The sequence below is a fragment of the Mytilus galloprovincialis genome, chromosome 3, assembly GCF_965363235.1.
Source record: "Mytilus galloprovincialis chromosome 3, xbMytGall1.hap1.1, whole genome shotgun sequence".
In the NCBI taxonomy this organism is placed as follows: domain Eukaryota; kingdom Metazoa; phylum Mollusca; class Bivalvia; order Mytilida; family Mytilidae; genus Mytilus; species Mytilus galloprovincialis.
This window is the reverse complement of record NC_134840.1, coordinates 24,391,651-24,415,050: the sequence shown is the minus strand read 5'-3', so window position 1 is coordinate 24,415,050 and position 23,400 is coordinate 24,391,651. Positions and strand designations below refer to the sequence as shown.

The 23,400-nt window shown below is 35.6% G+C and overlaps 1 protein-coding gene across 1 annotated transcript; it reads right to left on the bottom strand.

Annotated features, from left to right (window-relative positions):
• Positions 1–929: 929 nt before the first annotated feature.
• Positions 930–21,849, bottom strand: LOC143067479 (von Willebrand factor A domain-containing protein 8-like). Its single transcript, XM_076240784.1, has 5 exons — positions 21,685–21,849; positions 17,956–18,205; positions 8,900–11,728; positions 2,611–4,155; positions 930–2,046 (listed from the first exon to the last, which is right to left on the bottom strand). The coding sequence occupies exons 1-5, from the start codon at positions 21,733–21,735 to the stop codon at positions 1,064–1,066; spliced, it is 5,658 nt and encodes a 1,885-aa protein (XP_076096899.1). The 5' UTR covers positions 21,736–21,849; the 3' UTR covers positions 930–1,063.
• Between the last annotated feature and the right edge of the window lie 1,551 nt (positions 21,850–23,400).

Here is a 23,400-nt window from a genome sequence, read left to right as displayed (position 1 = left end):
TCATCAAAAACTACCTCGACCAAAAACTTTAACCTGAAGTGGGACAGACGGACGAACGAACGGACAAAAGAACGCACGAACGGAGGCACAGACAAGAAAACATAATGCCCATAAATAGGGCATACAAAATAATATCCATACATATAACGGATATATTTACGTTACTGTTGTCAGGTCATAATAGTTATCAAAGGTACCAGGATTATAATTTAGTACGCCAGACACGCGTTTCGTCTACATAGGACTCATCATAAAAGATAGCATATTTTGGTATTAATTTTGATTCATTCATAGGGTCTTTGCATCGGATATAAACACATTTATTCTAAAACAAGTTGTTGACATGGTACGGGTTATCTTCTTCTCGTATACATTATGATGGAATGATACTAAACTACTTACGGGTTGGATCGTGTTTAATTTTCATATGACGAATGAAGACATACGCTACAATCAGTTTAATTGAGGTTCTGGATCTGGCATGTCAGTAACTGTATAGTAGCCTTTTGTTAATTTATGTATCATTGTCATTTTGCTTAGTTTCTTCTGTTACCTCCTCGATCATCGGACTTTGACTTCTTTAAAACTGAGTTTTCTATGCGTATTACTGTGTTTTTGTGTTTTCTACGCTGGCTAGAGGTATATAAATGGGAAGGGTTGAGATCTCACAATTCATTTTTTTTACCCCGTCACAATTTAGCGCCTGTCTCAAGTGAGGAGCCTCTGGCCTTGCATGTACGAAATTTAAACAGTGATTTTTTAAATAATACTACAGCAATGGATGACAAAACGTGCAGTCGAACAAATGACAAAATTAAGGGGTCAACAATAGTGTGCTATATACTCAACTGAATTCCGAAAGGTATTCAACATAATAGCGTTACGAACAGGACAAATGTGCTCATCAGAATATGTCAAAATAAAATCTGTTTTTAAATCAAACTCTATTTATATTTATGATTGTAAGATACAAATTCATTGCTGTATAAATACTCCTTAAAAAATAGCATAAAGTTCACGGACTAAGAAAATTATCACAGAATAAGATTATTCCTTGCATTCATCAACTTGATGATAACATGGTCGAGGTAAAAATCTGTTGTAAAATTTGTGGCAAAGTTTTCGTGTCCATACAAGCAAAAGCATGTCCCATCGGTAATTCCTTGATCAACTGAGAAGCCTGGTCCTCTAAAGAACCGATAAAAATAGCATAGGCATTCACCTTGTCGTTTGAACGCAATATTTGCCCAAATCGACGAGGAGAAATGCCATATCGGTCAAAGTTCGCATCACTTAACAGAATGACAAAATGTTCGTCTGCTTCTTCTTCTGCAAGACTGTCTATTGCATGTTTTGTTGCCGTCAATGTATTATCACCGCTCAAACAAAATTGAGAATGTGCATGCATTGTTTTAAGAATAACCAGTCTTTCCTTGTTGTTTGCAGGAATTTTGTCTATCTTGCATATCTCCAATTTATGATCTTCTCCGGAATGCCCAATAATATCGTATTTGAATTTTTCTTCGTAATTTTGAAAGGCTTCCATCATCATAAGCGTCGCTTCCATTTCCCGCTCTAAACGTCCATCATAGCCATTAAATCTATACATACTTCCAGAAACGTCGACAACCAATCGAATACGCTTAGGCTTTTCTTGTGGCGTTCCAAGTTCGGGTTCCTTCTCTCCCCTTCTTTTGTAAATGGCCTTTTCACCTGTAAGCCCCTCAATTAATTTACCATCATCTAAATCACCGTATGACTGGTTTTTCAGCCACTGTCTTTCTTTCCCTTTAGCTTGTAAACTGTCCAAAACTACCCGTAATGACTGCACTTGACTCCTCACACTGCCAGAGAACTTTTCGTAAGTTTCAGCATCGTATTCACTCATATTTATTTCTTTCAGTCTTTCTTTAAATGCCTTCTGTGCCATTTCTCGAGCAGCCTTTTTGACTTCTTCTGGAACTTGGTCTTTCTGCCACTGAGGCACTTGATATACCTTGTTGTGGCCGCCATCTAATCTATAGGGTCCACCAAAACCTCCGAGTCCTACAGCAATGAGACATACATGTGTTAATTGTGTATGAAATACTAGTTCAAATTACTCAGAATACTGATTTATATACAAGAATTACATAATCCTGAGATATTGATAAGCTTTATTTTACGAAAATAGTCATGTACAAAATGATACCAACCTTTACTGTTTCAAGTGGTACAAAAGGTTCTGAATCTTAATTTGCCTTTGTTTTCGTGATTTTCAAACATGCTAAAACAAAAGTTTTACGATTGCAATATGGAGTTCAAAATTTAGCTTTTTTAAAATGTAATTAGTAAAACGGTTAACAAACATTTCTTTAATAGCTGTGTACTTTCTTCACCTTTTCTAGATTCATTTTAAGCTTTAAAGGAAAATTCTTATTAAAGATGTGAATTTTTTAACAGCTTCAAAAGCGTAGCAATGTTTGCAAACGAATATTTTCAAACTGCATCACAAAATCAAAAAAAGAAATTTTGATATGAAAAATTCCCGTTAAATCGGTTTAATTACTATAAGTAGTATACTAGTAATTTGAGAATTCACAATACTCACAACATAAACAAACTACTCACCAGCAGTGTTACTACCTCCAGTGCCACCAGCCCAAGTATTACCGCCATGATGTGCAGCACCAGTTGGGTCAGTCTTTCCATGTTTTGGGTTATCTGCTTTGCGATCACTTTCCTTGTCGTAGGTAACCTGTAAAGGTTTGTCGTCTCCGTGTCCAATCATTCGCCTCCATTCCTCGAGAGACCGTTCAATATTAACCAGGGCAGTTTCCCACATTCTTATACACCCTCCTGTATCAACAGTAACTAGACCGTCGTTGCTAGCTGGGGCCATTAACACAGAGGAATTGGATATGTCGTACAACCACGAAGTATATGGAGATGTACGGGTTGCTCCTGGTACAGGAATATATCTCAAGGTACGGTTCACAACATCTGTAATTTCAAGGAATCCACTTGCATCTCTCGGTTTCTGATCCTTTTCGTATACATTTTCCGGTACTTTCCAGGGTGGTATTGACCTTACTATTTGCCCAGAGTTTGGCAAATGAAGAATTGCACCTTTTGACTGTGAAGCAGATGCAGATGACGATGGTTTACCAAGAAGACCTAACATAGGATCTATTTTTCCTGATAAACTATTATTAGCTAAAGGTGTCCGTGGTACTGAGAAAACTTCAATGCTGGATGAATCTGGAAACCCAGACAGAATAGTAGCATAGCTGGTAGGTGTAACAACTACTCGATTTGGACCAGTTGTTGGTTTATCCAAGGATTTTGATAACTGTACGTCACTCAGAGGTAAGGGTGCTGATGCTAATAATTTCAAATCGATATTCTGCTCGTCAATATGACTGAAAATAAAGTCGTTGTCTGCATTTAAATGTATTAAATACTTCTTATTATCAGTTGCAGTAACAGTCCATTTGTTATCTCCGACTTGGAGAACGTCTTCAATATTCACAGGTAAAGATATACAATGAGTGTGTGGCCCAGTAAATGCAACTATTTCGTCTCCACCTTGTTTGAAGAATATAACAGTACCTTTAGAATTTGGAAGCGTACTCGGCAACATTTTGAATTGGTTGGGATTTTGTACAGGTTTTGAAGGAAACATCCGTTTCTCAATTTGTGTTTCAGGCAATGAACTCGATGAAATTCTAACAACCTCACCTCTTTCATAATTAATGGACAACAATACATTTGCGACTTCCTCGTGGACTAATAAATTATCGTCAAGTGGCTCTGCCAAAGGAGCTAATTTTACCCTTGGACGATATGATCCCGCAACACCCGGAAATAAATCATACATATCAATAAAACCTGCTTCAGAGGTTCTTGGATTAAGTGTGAATAAGCCAACCGGATTAGCAGTTGCTATGTGGATGATGTCCGAAGACCCTTTGCCTTGTGATCTATTTTCTGCCTTTGTTACTGCAATATCGCTAATAACTGTTGTTTCATTCATTGGAAGACTCCAGAAGGCTTCTTGTTCTGAAAACGTTGTTGATCTTGATTCCTCTTTTTCTAATTTGAATTTCTGTATCGCAATTTCTATCGGACCTCTCATGCTAACGTTGGTAGTTTCCATGGGCAATGTCATCAAAGCTATTAATAAAGGAAAAATATTGAAAAATAAGACATCAACAAAGTAAAACAAGGAAACTTGACAAACATCATTTACGTATAGGCAACAATATGGTAATCAAGCACAAGCAATAACCCTTTCAAAGTCGCAATCTCTAGGTCGTCCCGAGCCATCATTATTTACGCCATAGACCCAAGTTTGGGAAGCAAATTAATAGAAAAGTTTGAATGAGCGACAACAGACGGGGAATATCAAAGGCATATAGTACAAGTATTCAAACTCCGACAACGGCATGGCTAAAAAACGACAAAAATATTAATTGATATCCTGTTCGTCAATATGACTGAAAATAAAGTAGTCTGCATTTAAATGCATTATCAGTTTTTAGGAATTTTCGGTCCTCAATGCTCTTCAACTTTGTACTTTATTTGGCCCTTTTAACATTTTTGGATTTCAGTGTCACTAATGAGTCTTTTGTAGACGAAACGCGCGTCTGGCGCAAATATAAAATTTCAATCCTGGTATCTGTGATGAGTTTATTTACAGTCAACTCGTTATCTCCGACTTGAAAACTTCTTCAAAATTTAGGTAACAATACAATGAGAGCGTGGCTCAGTAAATGGAATTGGTTCATCTCCACCTTGTTTGAAGAATAGAACTATCGTAAGATAAACAACATCCTTTCACGAAAAAAACTGAATTTGCAAGCAAAAACGAAAGGTTTTGTAGGCGGAAGTCTATGCATTTAATCTCCACAAAGTTTTTATGCCCCCGTCCGTCCTTTTTTGTTTCCACACTCTAACTGTAGTTAGCCTTATGCAAACTTTATAATACTCATACACAATGCTTAGAACCACAACACACAGACAGACTTCGATTTTGAGTTGTAATTAATGTACCGTTCAAGAGTTATATCCTTCTTCGATTGCAAGGCTTTAGCGTGGGCATCGGTGACATGTGCACGCAAACTTAACGTGAATACCTGATCTATAACATGAGGTGTAGGTAAAAAAAATCTGTTCGACGAACATCTAAGCACACACCAAATATAGATGACACATTGCAGTCAATGCAGATAGAATTTGAGAAACGGACTGCACCAAGAAACCTTCACGATGACCAATGAAGTTACAAAAATGAGGTCGATTCCACATTAACCCTGCTTTACTGACCATGATTGAAGAGAAAAAGGTTGAACAACATGTGTAACATGGAGCTACTAAAGGCCAAATGAACCCTGTCAGATGAAACATGAATGCAGCTTTCAATCATTCCATAAACCAAATTAAGTTAATCTTATAATATAATATCTTTGAATAAAATGATCCGCAGGGCGTAGCTTTTACCGACTGGAAAGGTCGAACTCTGAACAGTTTGGGTAAGTATGAACACAACATTCATGCTTGATACAAATATAAGATGGGGTATGGGTGCTAATGAGACAGCTCTCCATCCAAGTCACAATTTGTAAAAGGTAAAGCATTATATGTCAAAGTATAGCCTGTACAGCTCTAAATTTGGATCGTGATAAGGTATTTGACATAGCAAAGATTTCTAACACAGAATGAATGTTGTCTTAGAAGTAAAATAAACAAAAAACTAAAATTGTTAATTTTTCTTTTTAAGGTCCAATATCCAAAATCTAAATACATGTTTAGATCCAGAATATAAAAGCCCAATATTTCAAGACTTTGAATTAAACCACATAGAAATTAAATAAATATATAAATAAATGCGCTGTTCCTTTACTTTTAGGTGTGTTTTTGCTCTGCACTATTGATTTTGTGTCATGGATGGATATCCGATATCATTTGTTTTTTTCTTTCTATTATTTGCACCATATCAAAGAATCCAAGGAAATATTTTTTTTATGAAATTAAGAGAGATTAGTTTTGAACCCTTTGGACATGAATGTGTTACAATTTGATAACAGGGCCTAGATCCAAAAAACACGTTGCTTTGGACATGAATGTGTAACAATTTGATAACAGGGCCTAAATCCAAAAACACGTTAAGATTTAGCATATTAAAGAACCCCGTATATTAAATTTTTGCTGAAATCAAACAAAGTTTAATTTTTGAACCCAATTTGGACCAACTTGATAACTGGACCCAAAACAAAAAAAAATATAAATACACGTTTAGATGCAGCATATCAAGAAGCCTGACAATTAAATTTTAGACCATTTTGACAGTAATGTTGACCAATTAAAAACGGCCCCTAAAAAGATTCTAAATAACTGGTAAGATTTGGCATATCAAAGAACCCCTATAATTTATTATTTAATGAAATTAACCAAAGTTTAATTTAAAACACTTTGGACCTCAATGTGGACCAATTTAAAAATAGGGGCCAAAATTAAAAATCTAAATAGATATAAGAATATGTGGTATGAGTGCCAATGAGACAACTCGCCATCCAAGTCACAACATAAAGGTCAAAGTACGGTCTTCAACACGGTGCCTTGGCTCACACCAAACAGCAAGCTATAAAGGGCCCCAAATAACTTGTGTAAACCCAGTTAAAAGAGAAAAACAACAGTCTAATATATATAAAAAACAAAACGAAAAACATAGTTAGATTCAGAATATTAAAGAACCCAAAATATTCAACTTTGAATTAAAAAAAAACATTGAAATTGGTCAATAAATGAGAATTTATACAAAACTATTGTTTTGATCCCTCTTCCGAAACGGTTAAGGACATTATCCCAATAATCGATCTAAACATTTATTTCTTTTGAATAGAACCTTGTTGTGTAATTTCACAGAGATCCATATAAGAGACATGTATTGTCGAAATGCGCATCTGGTGCAGGAAAATTGGCACCGTTAATGTTATTACACAAGTTATTGTCCTGAAACAAGAAACATGCTTGTTCATGGCCATTATTGGGCCACCCATTCTTAAACTCTATCGAACAATAATCCCTTAAAACTTGTACAATTTCACGGAGATCCATACACACATACTAAATTAATTGTCTGGAAACAAAATATCTTCGGACAAATACGATGACGATTAAGTCAAACCATAAAACGACCACAACAAATTTGCAGTCGTACAAAACGAACTTCCTAGACAACAACTTCACCATATAAAGTTGGACTTAATGCTAAACGCACACGCGAAACCGATATAAACACAAAAACATAACATTTACCAATGCCCAAAATTAGGTCAAGATCATAAATTTAGAACAACTTTATTTTGGAAGAGCCTTAAAATCTTTATAGTTGAATAAATATCATCGAAAGACTGTTTTTTGGTTATCGCATAAATGAATAATAGCATTTTTACTACTATCAAAGAAAAAAAAACAATGAAAATGGACAATGGTTGGGTGTTCTTGGATTTATGTGTTTGCTTGAGGTCAAGGCAGACAGGTTACCACAAAACGTCTGCTTTAACGTCTTCTCTTGAAGTTGTAACAGAATGCAAAATATGAAGTTTATGGTGGACGTCCTAGAATGCAAATTGATCAATATTGTCTATATTGCAAATGCCGATACCAAGTCAGGAATATGACAGTTGTTGCCCATTCGATTGATGTCTTTGGGCTTTTTATTTTGCCATTGATAAAGGACTTTCCGTTTTGAATTTTTCTCGACGTGCAGTATTTTTGTGATTTTACTTTTCGCATCATTGAGTGATACTGGAAAAAGCCACGTCACAGTTGATTTAATTCTTGTATAAAGCTTGGTGTATGATGCCAATTTTAATTTAGTCCCTAAAAACATAGTTATACTACTATAACAAATTCTTGTATATATGTAGGACTCAGGGTGCGATGAGGACGCTAAAGTGCGATGGTCACGACACGCTGTAGTCCGATGGTCAGTTCGCTGATGTGCGGTGGTATATTTGACGTGTGATGGCTAGTTTAATATCTACAGATGTTGATTAATTATGTGAGGTAGATTTTTTTTTCATAGTTTGTAAAAATAATATCATTATTGTCTATGTTTGTCCTAAATTTCAGTTGCATACTAAATGAGAGATCGTCCTCTTTGATATTCTGTATGCTGACAAAATTCTGCAGTAACAATTTATCTTTTCTTTGTTCCTCTCGATAGTTCATCGTTACCGTAATTTCATAATACGGAGAGTGTATGTATTTAATGAACAATTTGTGACATTTTTACTTATTATGTCTGTTTGTTTTGTTCACACACCGTTGTCAATATAATAGGATTTGATGCGACTGTCATACAAGTGAGAGGTTAAGCGCTTTAAAACCAGATTTAATCCACAATTTTCTACATAAGAAAATGCCTGTACCAAGTCAGGAATATGACAGTTGTTATCCATTCGTTTAATATGTTTGAGCTTTTGATTTTGCCATTTGATTGGGGACTTTCCGTTCTGAATGTTCATCGGAGTTCAGTAATTTTGTGATTTTACTTTTTGTAGAAAAATCAAAAATCAATTGCAGAAGGTTCACTTTCCCCTTTCCATTAATTCTCCTCGTTTCTCGTAGAATTAAAAGTTTATAAGCTGCTTAAAAACTTGAAAAACTGCTGACATACAAATTGACTCCTACATCGACATGGAAAACCTTGAAAATGTAGTTTGTGTAGACCATCGCACTTCAGAGATACCGCCATCGCACTTTGGCGTAGCTATCAATAAGTTAACGTCACAATACCACCATCACACTTCAGCGATAAACCATCGAATTTCAAAGTATCATCACAGTTCAGAGTACCATCGCGGTTCAAAATCCTACATATATAAGAAGAAATTAGAAATATCGTATTAACCTGTGTGTTTGCGATCACCTTGACTTGATATTTGAAGCTGTCCCTTCAACTCAAATTTTGGCAGCGGCATAAGTCTTGCTAAATTCACCACTGCCTCGGTTGCTCCAAATGGTATACCATGTTTCTGCATTGTTTTTACAATAGTCTCTTTAAGTTCATTATTGTAGGAATCAAAATCAAAAACATTCCTTACAACTGCGGTCAATCCTTCATCTGGATACATCTGTAAATGTTTTACCATGTTGACAATTTCTCTAGTTGAATAAGGATATGCAATTAAACCCTGGTCTGCCAAATCGCGAAGTTCACCAAAGGCCTGAACTAGTTTACGTAATGTGCCTTCTGGAACGTCAGGTCCATACTGTTTCAGCATTTCCATTTCAGATTCCATATCAGGATTATTAATTGCGTGACAACTAAAAATATCTCCTAATGCTCCAAAAAAGTCGTTTCCTAAAAATGGAAATCCAGGACGGTTAGCTAAGACTATCATTCGAAAATCTGGATGGCTCAAAATCAGTTCTGCTGATGGTTTCAATCCAGAATTATGTGGTACAATTCGTCTACCATCACCTAAGTGCATTTCGCCAGATTCAACTAGTGTTTTCAGAATGCAAGTCACATGCGTCAGTGCCTTGTCTGCCTCGTCCACAACAAGCACATGGCCTTCTTTGACAGCTCTTACTAAAGGAGAATCCTCGAATATTATGATCCCATCTTTCACAGTTGGTTGAAGTGTTAGTGTCTGAACTGTTGTGTCTCGGTGTAACTGAATGTATTCTCTCGGTCGATTTAACAACTGCAAAAATCTATCTACGATTTTATTTTTCCCTACACCTTGGTTCCCAACAAGAAGTAAATGTTCCCCAAGTAAGAAATCCTTCATCATATCTTCCATAACCATTAAATGTTGATGGTTCTCATAAAATAAAATGTCAGGTACTTTTGTTCTGTTTTCTGGATTGTACAATGGAATTGACGTTCTACCTATCCGTAATCTGCCCTCCTTTACTTCACAAGTCATATCTTTATCAGAATAATCTAAGTTGTGCTGGTCTTTTCTAATGTCAGCAGCTTCCAAAGCCTGATCAAGACTCACTTTTGGAAGACGTGGTAGAAATCTAGCTAAACAAGCTTTCTGTACAACATTGTGGAAATCTTTACTAGGGAAAGCTGCTAAGCGCTTAGCAATTCGTAACAGCTGACGTGTTGACAAAGATGAAGCAACTGAATTCATAGCAGGATCCGTGGATGAACGCAGCTGGTGAACAAATGCAAACAATTTGGTCAAGTCTGGACAATCTTTAACGACTGATTGAATGACCTGCATTTCTTCCTGTTTAGAAAGGCGTCTTTGGTTGTGGAAAAGAAACATTGTAAGCATTTCAGGTGTTATCCACTGCTGTGTTCCACTTCCTGTTACTGGTGGTTCTGCTAAAGCAATAATTCTAAATGAAGGATGTATTGGGTGAATTCCTTTTGCACTGAGTTCTTCTGTCGTTTCTCCAGTTTTCTCTTTTATTTCTAAAAATCTATCTTGTCGAAGTAGTCGTGTGCCATCAAATAATTGTAGCTCACGATCATGTATCAATCTGTGTAAAACACCAAATGATCCTTGGTTAATTCTATGTACACCATCTAAAACGGCTAAATTCCCCTCTATTGCTGCTGTCAATAAAGGAGACATTCTCCAAGTGGTGTCTCCGTTTGGTAAAGTGTGGCGTTGCTGAAGCAAATCTCGTGACGTCATGTCTTGGTATAGCATAATGGGTTCTACATGGTAACCTAACATCTCAGCAAATTGTTCTACAATGGCACTTTTACCACTTCCCCGTGGACCAACAATACAAAAATCGCCAACCATATGAGACTGAATCATTTCTGCCAACATATTATCAAGATAAGGTGTAGGAACGAATGACTCTTTGCCAGTTCTATTTAAAGGTTTTGTCCCAACTGTGACACTTAATTTTGACTTATCGTTTAATATCACAGATGCTTGATCGTTAGATGCTACTGGAGGTGAAATTTCTTCAGTCTTTTTGGATAAGTCATTTTTTCCTAACAATTCAAATTTTGTCAAAAGTTGTTTGACAGCTGTTTGTCCTTCTTTTCCAAGCATTACGTCATAAGGATATAATCTCTGTATTAAGTTATAAATGTTGGTATCTGGTGCAGTGTTTAAGATCTTGGCAATTGACGAAATATTGGAAATGGGGAAATCTGGTAATCCTAGTGTATTGGATTCTTTTGTCAAAACTGCTGTAGCAAACGACAGCACTTGAGACAACTGATTTGTTGGTATATTATGAAGTTCATCCTGCAGACTCTGCATCATTTCCTTAAATGTTGGGGAATGAATGTCTCTTGCCTGAAATCGTGAACGCAAAGGAGGATCTAAAGGGTTTCCCTTATATTTAGGCACAGGATGACCTAAAGCAATTACCCGAAATCTTTCATTTACCCGTACTAATTTTAGCTGATCAAGCTCTTCTTTTGAATGATCTTCCAAAAGTTTATCATACCGTTCTGCTGCAACAAGGAATCGTCCATCATCTAGTTGCATCTCACGATTTTCCAACAAATTGTTCAGAATAGGTAGTACATTTCTTTCAGCTTTTTCTATTCCCTCTAAAAGTAATATTCGCCCATGCGTTGCAGCTCTCACGGCGCACTGGTCTAGATAAAAAGCATTCCCAGAATGGATCTCCCGCCTCTGCTTTATGTCAGACTCAGTTGTGTCTCTTGACAAGGCAATGTATTCTCCTTCACGATTGGTAAGTTGTAAATACATCATGGCCACCTGACGTCTCAATGGTCCTGGTGAACCTAAATAAAATAAGGAAAATTTTATGACTTGTTATATCAATGAACTCACCTTTATAAGATACCAGGATTAAAATTTTAAAAAAAGTTAAAAAACAAAAAAGGCCCAAAAAGGTATGAAGTTAAAAGGTTTTGTCAAATACAGCTTTAAAAGGGTAGTCTATTTCTGGGGTCGAACATTGATAGAATCCAAAGTTTTGTAAACAGTTACCTTATAACTATTACCTATCATGACATTATCAATGATAATTTGTGTTGTGCCGCTGAAACTCTCAATGAGAAAAAGCTCCACAAGCCAGGGCCGTAACTACATTGAGGCAAATGAGGCAAATGCCTCATGTTAGAAATTTCAAAAAAATAAAATGAAACAAAAGATTGTCTTCATATCAAATTGTTTTCACGGATAGTGTCTTGCAAGAAGCAAGTTCTCTTCACCCTCTTGTGTCACCCCTGCATGTTTTTCGTGATCCATATTCTATTTTACTTTTAGTTTTCAGAGTTGATGGTCTATTGTTTGAACCTCTGTGTCCCGGGTTTGTTTTTTGTTTATTTATTGTCCTACTTTATGACTATATTCTGAGTGTTGATTTTCATTTGTAAACGCGAGGCTTTTCAATGATGCATGTCCACCAATGTCGAGACACTGTGCCAGAAAATATTTTAAGAATATACGATGCTACTGGACACAGAAAAAAAATGTCATTTCTGCATGGAGAATTGAACTTGAAATCAAATATTACAAAACTGTTTTTTTTTTTTTTTTTGGTAGATAAATATATATAGTTTTAATCAAAGTAAGGTCACCAATTTCCTGATATTAAATAATTTGAAAAAAAATAATGTATTGCCATATGACCTTTTACATTGAAGGATTAAACTTGCATTAAGTCGTGTTCAGACCCTTTAACAAAAAATAAAGGAATATGGGGTAAACGTGCACGGGGCAGGCTTATCGCACACAAAGTCAATGCATCGAAAAAATACAAATGATCAATAGTCAAAGTTTTTATTCATGTTCTTCATCTTCATAGTTGTAGGAGGGTCTTCATAAAAAAAAAAGGAATCATTAATACCGTTAAACAAGGTAAAGATCAGGTCTCCAGTGTTGAATTAATCAGTTACTTAAAGCATAATACTGCCCTGTGACTATAGTTAAATCTAGTTATAAAAAAATCAACAAAATCTTAGCACAATGCAAGACAAGAACAGACAGACAGACAAATTCAGTTTAATAATTATGAGATTTACGATTTTTACTTTATCCTACATATCGGTCTTTTAATGTTGTCCCTAAAACCTGAAAGTCTTAAATTACAATGAATCTATGTTTTTGCTTTGAGACCAGAATATTGTCGAAAAATTAGCTTAAAATCGATTGCATTGGATATACGCAGAATGCACGATTTTGCGTTAATTTTCTCAGAGCTTCTGTGGGCCTTGAGCGGCCCCCAAACCCCTCGTCAATTTTTTTTCGCCACGATACGCTCGGCGAAAATATAGTTTGCCTCACTATCAAAAGGGTCTAGTTACGGCCCTGCAAGCAAAAGCTTCGACCCAGTGGTAGTAATAAACTCAACATAGATACCAGGATTAAAATTTTGTCTGTCAAATAAAATGAGCCACAGGTTAGGAGAGGGTTGGGTGCGTGCTAAACAGTTTAACCCCGCCACATTATGCATGTGCCTGTAATTCAGTGGTTGTCGTTTGTTGCTGTGTTTTAAAAAATTCAACATTTATCATTTTGTACATAGATAAGGCTGTTGGTTTCCTTGTTTGAATTGCTTCACATTTGTCATTTCGGGACCTTTTATAGCTGACTCTGTGTCATTTTGGTCTCTTGTGAAGAGTTGTCTCATAGGCAATCACACGACATCTTCTTTTTTATATTTAACAAGAATGTGTCCATAGTACACGGATGCCCCACTCGCACTATCATTTTCTATGTTCAGTGGACCATGAAATTGGGTTAAAACTTTAATTTGGAATAAAAATTAGAAATATCATATCATAGGGAACATGTGTACTAAGTTTCAAGTTGATGTAACTTTAACTTCATCAAAAACTACCTTGACCAAAAACTTTAATCTGAATTTCGCACTATCATTTTCTATGTTCAGTGGACCATGAAATTGGGGTCAAAACTATAATTTGGCATTAAAATTAGAAAGATCATATCATGGGGAACATGTGTACTAAGTTTGAAGTTGATTGGACTTCAACTTCATCAAAAACTACCTTGACCAAAAACTTTAACCTGAAGCGAACGGACGCACAGACGGACGGACGAACGAACGAACGAACGCACAGACCAGAAAACATAATGCCCCTCTACTATCGAAGGTGGGGCATAAAAAGTAAATTAACAAAAATATTCAAATGGCAAAAATCAAATGATAAAACACATCAAACGAATGGACAACAACTGTCATATTCCTGACTTGGTACAGGCATTCTCAAATGTAGAAAATTGTGGATGTGTTCAAAGTCGCAACAATTAAAAATTAATGTATACTCTTTATAATGCCCCTTGCCTTGAAACAGGTTGGTTTATCTTTTGGTGCTTCCCCCTGTCCATGTGACCAAAACCAATGATTTCAGGGTGTTAGCTAGAGTATTCATAGCTTGATTGGAATTGAACTTTATCAGATAGAAGAAATAGGGAAGGCCCATACAAATTTAGAGTCAATAGGTCAAAGTCAACACGCTAAAATAGAAAAAATTGTAGTACAAATGTTGCTGTTACTTGTAACTTTAGAGGAATTGTTGGGAAATGTCTTTGGGATCCTAACCCGAGTTTGATTGGATGAAAATATTTTATTATACAGATGCAAGATACAAGGAAAAGAAGCATATCAATATAATGTATTATATATTGTATTATTTTATCAAAATCTAGATTCCTGCTTAATATCAAGTCATTATCTTTATGACATTTTAGTAGTAGATCAATATAATAACCAAATATGGCAATTTAATTTGTATTTCAGATTTATATAAAAAAGAAGATGTGGTATGATTGCCACCGAGACAACTGTCCACAAGAGACCAAAATGACACAGACATTAACAACTATAGGTCACCGTACGACCTTCAACAATGAGCAAAGCCCATACCGCATAGTCAGCTATAAAAGGCCACGATATGACAATGTAAAACAAATCAAACGAGAAAACTAACGGCCTTATTTATATAAAAAAAAAATAAACAAAAAACACATGTAACACATAAACAAACGACAACCACTGAATTACAGGCACATACATAAATAATGTGGCGGGGTTAAACATGTTAGTGGGATCCCAAATCTCCCCTAACCTGGGACAGTGGTATAACAGTACAACATAAGAACGAACTATAACTAGAGGCTCTCAAGAGCCTGTATCGCTCACCTGACTCTACTTCGGTTTTTGAAATCATATAAAAAAAGATAAAATTTGGCTACAAAGTAACAACACTTGGCCAGCACCTCCTAAGCAAAGGAACATTCATGCTATGTTTGGTTTCATTCAATTCAGTGGTTCTCTAGAAGAAGACTTGTGTATGCATTTCCCATAGGGTCCTATGTTAAACTAAGTCCCCCGCTAGCGAATGTTTTGCATAATTGATTGGCAACAAAGTAACAACACTTGGTCAGCACCTCATAAGGAACATTCATGCTATGTTTGGTTTCATTCCATTCAGTGGTTCTCTAAAAGAAGTCATTTGTATGCATTTCCCATTGGGTCCTTTGTTACACTAAGTCCCCCGCTGGCGGCCATCTTGGATGATGGATTGGCTACAAAGTAACAACACTTGGTCAGCACCTCATAAGGAACATTCATGCTATGAGTGGTTTCATTCCATTCAGTGGTTCTCTAGAATAAGTTTTTCAAAATGTGAAAAGTTAACGACGAAGGACGACAACGGACGCCAAGTGATGAGAAAAGCTCACTTGGCCCTTCTGGCCAGGTGAGCTAAAAATCAGTTGAAAAGGCTTAACTCATCAGATGGACAAAAATACAAGTGTTATGTTCTTAATTGATATGCCTATGTGAGTAGTTTTAGGAACTATATTTCAGAGTGTATAGATTTCGTGGTTAACCTGGCCACATCCTGGTGGATGATATGTTGCTTAGGGAAAATTCCAACATTGATTCCTATTTTTTCAAAAAAAGAATAGCTAGTCAAAGAATTTAAATACATGTTTTATAAAAACATTCAATATGTGACCAAAAAGCACAAACAATTAATGTGTGTTTTTGGTCACATTTTGAAACATTTATTGACATGCTGGTTGACTTATTCTTGCCTGCAACATTATTATGGCTTAATTGTGATTTATATTGCTCAATCTCTGCAATATGGAAGCATTTGTAACATATTTTACTGATGTAAGTTGAAGTACGGATTCAAAGAAATGTTTAACAAGAAGTAATTGTAACAGGATGCTGTTACGAAGTCTCCCAAACAAAGCTCCCATAACTCGCCATTCATATGGTCCCATGTTCATTTGATTTGATTTTTTGTCCCATACAAGAATACATGTATATATGGCTTACTGGTGGGGATCTCCATCATTTACAAGTATTCAAACAGGAGGGGGTGGTGGTGACCCCCAGGGACTTTACCTACATTTCATTTGATTTGTTTTATTGTCCCATAAAAGAATATATATGTTTTAGGGCTGGGGATGTTGACCATTAACAAGTTTTCATACAAGCTTGGGGTGGGGTGACCCCCTAGGGACTTCCCTTTTATTTCATTTTATTTGTTTTATTGTCCCCTACAAGAATATATATGGTTTAGGGGTGGGGATGTTGACCGTTTACAAGTTTTCAAACAAGAGGGGGTGGGATGGCCCCCCAGGACTTCCCTTTTATCTCATTTCATTTGTTTTATTGTCCCCTACAAGAATATATATGGTTTAGGGGTGGGGATCTGGACCGTTTACAAGATAATAGTACATTCTCAAATTGAACGGGGTGGGGGTGACCCCCAGGAACTTCCATTTAATTTCATTTGATTAGTTTTATTGTCCCTTACAAGAATATATATAGTTTAGGGGTGGGGATGTTGACCGTTTACAAGTTTTCAAACAAGAGGGGGTGGGGTGACCCCTAGGGACTTTCCTTTTATTTCATTTCATTTGTTTTATTGTCCCCTACAAGAATATATATGGTTTAGGGGTGGGGATCTGGACCGTTTACAAGATAATAGCACATTCTAAAATTGAACGGGGTGGGGATGACCCCCGGGGACTTCCATTTAATTTCATTTGATTTGTTTTATCGTCCCATTCAAGAATATATATGGTTTAGGGGTGGGGATCTGGACCGTTTACAAGATAATAGTACATTCTCAAATTGAACGGGGTGGGGATGACCCCCAGGGACTCACCCTATATTTCATGTGATTTGTTTTATTGTCCTATGATCATTTCTGAAGATTGCGTGTGTTTATCACTTAGTTTTCAAGTTATATTCATTTGAAAAATTTATAAAAAAAAATCCCATAGGGTTCTATAGTAAACCCCTCCCTTCTTTCTGCCCCCCAAAATACCCCTTAATAGACCCAAATGCACAAACGAAAGATTGATGGCTCACCTAGACATATTAGTCTAACATTCTATGAACCCCTAAGTAAATCTGACAAGCAGTTTTGGAGAAACGCTGCGGACAAGTTCATTTTTTAAAAGTGGCGGAAGAAAAAGAAGAAGAAAAAGAAGAAGAAGAAGAAGAAGAATAATAAAAATAATAAGAACTGAGCAAAAACAATAAGTCTCCAAACTTTGTTTGGGAGACTTAATGATGAAAAAAATCATGTATTAGTTTCAAATCTAACATCAAGAAATGTGTGCAATATCATTATTCCAATTCATGTCTAATTATCTCATGTTCACCAATGTCAATGTGAATATGAGTGAGGTTTTCAATTTTACTCATCAATAAAAAGTATGGCAAGTAAGGTAAGCATGAATAGGAACAATATGAAAAATAATCATGTTTAACCAAAAAAACAAAACAAACACAAACTGTGCATTTTCAAAATCAGTCTGCATATATACAACATGTATAAGGTTACAAAAATAGTTATGCAGTATGAAGTATTATTGCCACTACACACCAGCTTGGGTTTTGTCAGAGGAAACCTCACCAAATGTTTTTAAAGCAGCCAAAAATTGGATGTTCTTAATTTATAGAGCCTTAAAAGGATGTACAAAATGTACAGTCCAGCAGCTGGAGACAACCTACCTATAAGGAAGATATCCTGTCCCAGTGAATCCTTCTGCATAATCCATTGTAGATGTCTCAGTATGGACTGTGGTGAATCTTTATCAAGATACTTGGAAGGCACTAGTTCTGGATTTATAGCATCTTTTACGTTAATGGAAACTTCACCAATGCTGACACTAGACTTTCCAGAGCTGCTGGAACAATTTCGTATGGACAGAAACTCACAACCGGGTCTTCCATAGTTTCCTTTCAGTGTCCCTGACAAAACCTAGGGTAAGAAAAGGAATATCAAGTCAACTTATGTTTGTAGAGACAAAAATAGAATTTTTAAAATAACAAAAATATCAAACACCAAGGAAAATTTGATATGGAAAGTCCCTTTTAAAATAACAAAGGGTAAAATAAAAAGTTCAAACACATGATATCAAACAAATGGAAAACAAATGTCATATTCGTGACTTAGTACAGGCATTTTCTTTGGTTTTATAAGTAACTTAACCTCTCCCTTGTATGACAGTTGCATAAAATTCAATTTTCTTTCTTCAAATATTTTCCTTTGACCTTTAATTTACTTCATGTACTTGACAATATATATGGAATAAAAGACATCTCCTCCCTTAAATGAAAGAGAAGGTAGACAAAATAGAATCATCATGCTTTCATGTCACAAAGGAACCATCTGAATTCTTTGATACAACAGTAGATACATTGCAAATTGTAATTAACTAGAACAAATGATACAAGATAATGGCATTGTTACAATCGCTAACAATTGGAATCATTTCCTTGGCTAGCTAAAATGGAGTGTGCAATTATCTTGAAATATTTTATATTCTTTAACAGTAGAAAAATCAATAAAAAAGATCAATATAGAAATCAATATACATTGTACATTTTAACATTGTATACTAATAAAACCAAAATCCTTATCAAATATTTTTTCAGACTTCCACACTTGCAAAGAAATCTTTTCCAATATTGTTTCTATTGTCTGGTAAAGTTTTTCTTGGGATTTTCGAAAAATATAAGGAAAGAGCATCATTAGTTTAAAATATACATGATGTCTTTTATAAAAAAAAATCCTAGATCATCTAAAAACCATGAAAACAGTTAGATTAATTAGGAAACTTTTTTTCAACACCCCCCCCCCCCACCTCCCTTTTCCAAATTTTTTTTATTTCTTTTTAATTTCTTAAATCTTGAGGGTAAAAATACCCCCCAACCCCCTCCCTAACCCACACACCCCTGAATTATTTATTTTTTTGTTTACCCTCCCAAGAAATACATTTGAAAAAAAAAATATTTGTAAAATGTGGTACAATTTAAGAGACATCAATATACACTTAAACACAAGTTATTGTTTGAAAACTAGAAAAAGGTTTGTTTTATACCCTTTTTGGCCCCTACATTTGTAATTCATGACCAGTTTGCGTAATTACCCCCAAAAACAAACTTAACCTTCCTTTTGTGGTATTGAACCTTTTGGTTAAATTTTATTGAGCTCCATACACTTTTTAAGTAGTTATTGTCAGGAAACCCAAACGGTTTTCGGTTGTAACAAAACATTTTCGATTTACCTTAACATTTTCTTTCCTTGCCGCAGGAGGTGTTAAAATAAACAAAGTCTGGTGAAACCTTTGAGATGGTCCCCCTCAAATATTGATTGTATTGTATCTTATTGATTGAAATAGAAAAAAGAGGGACAATATGTATGTTCGTGTTGATACCTCTGTTATTTCGAGTTTTGTTGAAAGCTGCGAGGGTAGTATCAATGAACACTCCTGAACAGGATGAATGGAATGTGTCACTTACATATATGTACAACCCAACACCATGGGAATGCTAGGACACTCGTAAGACTGTTATTATGGTGGAGGAAGCTGAATTACTCAGAAACAGACAAACAGAAGAAACATCTAGTTCTAGATTGATCTCCTGGTCAAAGTCATGGATAAACTTAGACCAACCAAGGCCCCCAAAGTATCCATTCTAGTTTAAATTTCAATATGGGTACCAGAGATGTGTGTGGGAGGGTGAAAATCACCATTCTAATGTACTGAAATTTCCAGCGCCTGGAGTCAGGATTGAACCCAGGACCTTCAGCACTGTAGTCTGTAGCCATCAATATTAACTACTAGACCACCAACCTACATAAAAATCAAGACAGCAAAGGGGATTTAAATAGTGTAAATGAGTGGACTGTATCAGGTTTTCATGTTCATCAAAATCCAAAAAGGTCTTTAACTTTTAAAACATAAAGTGGATGCGAGCAGCAAAATTAATTATTTATTTATAAATCTAGTCTCTAGGTGTTGCCAGACTTTTAAATTTTTCAAATTTAAAATTATACACTCAAGAAGAGTCCGACTCTGTAAAGCCCCGGTCACAACAGATCGTACGATTTTTTTGTCGTTGAAGATCTATAAAATAGTTATCGTGACACTGTCATGCAAAACCTCAAAAAAAATTGTCGATGGTCACATCAGCTACGACATGTCCACGATGGTTCCACAATGGCTAAATGACAGAAAAAAAATTGTTATTGTATTGTCGTGGGGTTGTCACAAGTCGGTTGTGCCACAGTCGTACGACAATCTTGAGTTGTTTGGGCTTTTTTTCCAGGTTTTCATGTCATGGGATGCTCATGTTACTGTCGTGTCACTGTCGTACGACTGTCGCACAATAGTCATGTGTCACTTGTGCGTTTGACTCAAAACAACTAGTATATAAAGAAAGTCCGATTTATTGCGTGCCATTTCAAGCATTTGGCATTTGCTTTCAATATTGTTCAGTGTCATTATAAGTTCGGTCAAAGTTTCGCGTTTTGGGTATTAGTTTATATTATAATTGTATAGTGAATTTAAACCAGGATGTCGCTGGTTCCTATACTGTTCAGGGTCTCGAATCAACGCTAACAGGACCATAATTTGCTCTTGGTGACCGGCAAGGCGCCTATTCTGCAGAGCTAAGTGAATTTGTTACGGTGGAATAGCCATCCTCTTAAAATGGCAGACGGTATGTTTTTCCAAACTTTCATTCCCGCCGAATTGTTTTCTTCTAAATAAAACAAAAATATGTTGCATGACATTGTACCACTGTTGTACGACAGACAATCAATGTTGTGTGAGCATTGAACGAAATTTGGTATTCATGAGACAATCGTGCGACTGTATCATGACTGCCTTGCTACAGTCGTGATATTGTCGTACGACAGTCGTGTGACAGTTGTATGATTGTGTTATTAAAAATGGTTTTTGTTGGTACCCACGAACAATGTGTTTCTCACACGACAGTTGCACGACTGTGGTCAGACAATCTCACGACAAAAAATCATAGAGCTCTACACAACAGCGCCACAATGCTCGAAATATTGTGCAACTGTCGAAAGACAATCACAGATGAACCAAGAATTGACCAAAATTTCATGTCCCGGCGCTGTGTCATGGGTCCGTTGTGACCAGGGCTTAATGAAAGAAGCAGAATAAATTGTACAGTTTTGTCTGTACATAGAGAAATCTTATGCGAAGTTATGGTGTAAACACAGCCATTAATTTCTGTCACAGTATGTTGATGAACCTTAACTTTTTGGATTGCATTATTTAATTTTAAATGTAGAATAAATTTTGTGTATTTGATTAGTCTTTCTAGACCTAGATTTGACTAAAGTAGAACAAAAAAATCATTACATAACTGTCATAAGTTGTGCCTTGTGGTGTAGAAAAGACGGAATTTCTTGTAATAATTTACCTGAAGTCGGCGTATTGAGCGTTCGACGCTCATCCGTGCAACTTGAAACATTTATCTGTGTTGTGTCATAAAGTAGAACGATATGAATATTTATTTAAACATGTTTGACCCTCAACAGTTCAAAGTCCGTAATATCATTTCATGGGCGCAGCCATTAATAGTAGAATTAGCAGCGATACATAAATACTAATTTAAAACTCAAAGTCGGAAAATCGCATAAATTCTGTATAACTTTGGATACAGTAATTTAAAATTGGCTAATGTCTTTTCACGTCTGTCAGATGTGACATATACGAGAGAGATATATTTTTCAGCGTTTCGCAGTTTAGCTGCAAAATACTGGTTTCTATCATATTTTATTTTTTTGTAATTTGTTTATTTTTGACATGTATAAAAGACAGAAAACAATCAAGCAGGATTACACACATGTACTGTTTTATTCTATTCTATGTAGAGTTGTAATATAAGATATCTTTAAGACCATACTTAAAACACACAGGCACTTGTCTCAGATTTTTTTCCCTATATATAAAGGTATATAGGGAAAAAATTTCTGAGACGAGTGCCTATGTTAAAACTGAGACTACTATAACAGTCGTCTCAGAAATTTTTTTCCTATATACCTTTATATATATGGTCTTAAAGATATTTTTTATTACAACTCTACATAGAAAGACATAAAACAAATTATAACTATATTTTTTGTACCAGTTATAGCGAGAGTTATAGAATAAATTAATAAGTCACCTAGGACAGATTGTAATGGCAACCATTTGTTATCTCAGGAACATATATATTGGATATACTGTTCCCAGGTTATCTATATATTTTTTTTTGTGTAGGCGATAAGACCGTGCATTTACTGTATGTTGTTTATTCTTATACAGTATTTCAAAATATGCAACACTACCTCAGAATACTACCTTTCACAGAAGGTTTTTCTCCTGAATTTTTACAGCTATAAATATAAAATCTTAAAATCAACATTATATGCATCTTCGCTAGCCAAGGGTTACGGAACCCTTGGCTAGCGAAGATGCATTATATGTACTACTACATTATATGGGTAAAAAATTTCCCCAATACCAATAACAACATCTTTTGCATCTATATATGATCATGTTTAAGACTAAATCCACATTTTAATAATAAATCTTGAAGTGCTATTCATTTTTTTTTTTGCTGTATATATTCTGAGACTACTATAACACAGAGTTTGGTCACTTCCTACACTGACCAGTCAAATAGTAATTATTTTATGGTCATCGATAAAATCCAAGTCACGTGATCCGAGGTGATTGACAAGAAGGACAGAACCGCCATCTTTGACTGCTGAAAAGAATTAATTAATAAGCGAATGTGGCTGTGTTATAGTAGTCTCAGATATATTACATTCCCCAAAAATATGCAATAAGCTTTCTTTGGTTTTAGTGTCTATGTGATCATTCTTGCTGTAGACATCGTACAGTTAAAATGTCAGAGCCGGTACAGTTAGATTCAATGATAAAACAACGTGCGCAAGAAGCTGTTTCAACCGCACACAGAATGATATCGTACAACACATGGACATGATTATTAAAAACAGTTTTGACGCTTTCCTAAGTCGACGAATGAAAATCAATGACAATTATCAGAATCACAACTTGACAAAATTGAAGAGATGAATTCGGACAATTACGTTTTCAAGAGAAAGGGGAATGAAGAACAATTTAAAGT

Excerpts from the sequence above, each read along its gene's own strand:
- LOC143067479 (XM_076240784.1), bottom strand. The coding sequence starts at position 21,735 with ATGTTTCAAGTTGCACGGATGAGCGTCGAACGCTCAATACGCCGACTT. Across the intron at positions 11,729-17,955 it reads ACAGGATATCTTCCTTATAG|GTTCACCAGGACCATTGAGA; the intron begins GTAGGTTGTCTC and ends TATTTTATTTAG. Across the intron at positions 4,156-8,899 it reads AGGTGATCGCAAACACACAG|CTTTGATGACATTGCCCATG; the intron begins GTTAATACGATA and ends CTTTATTAATAG.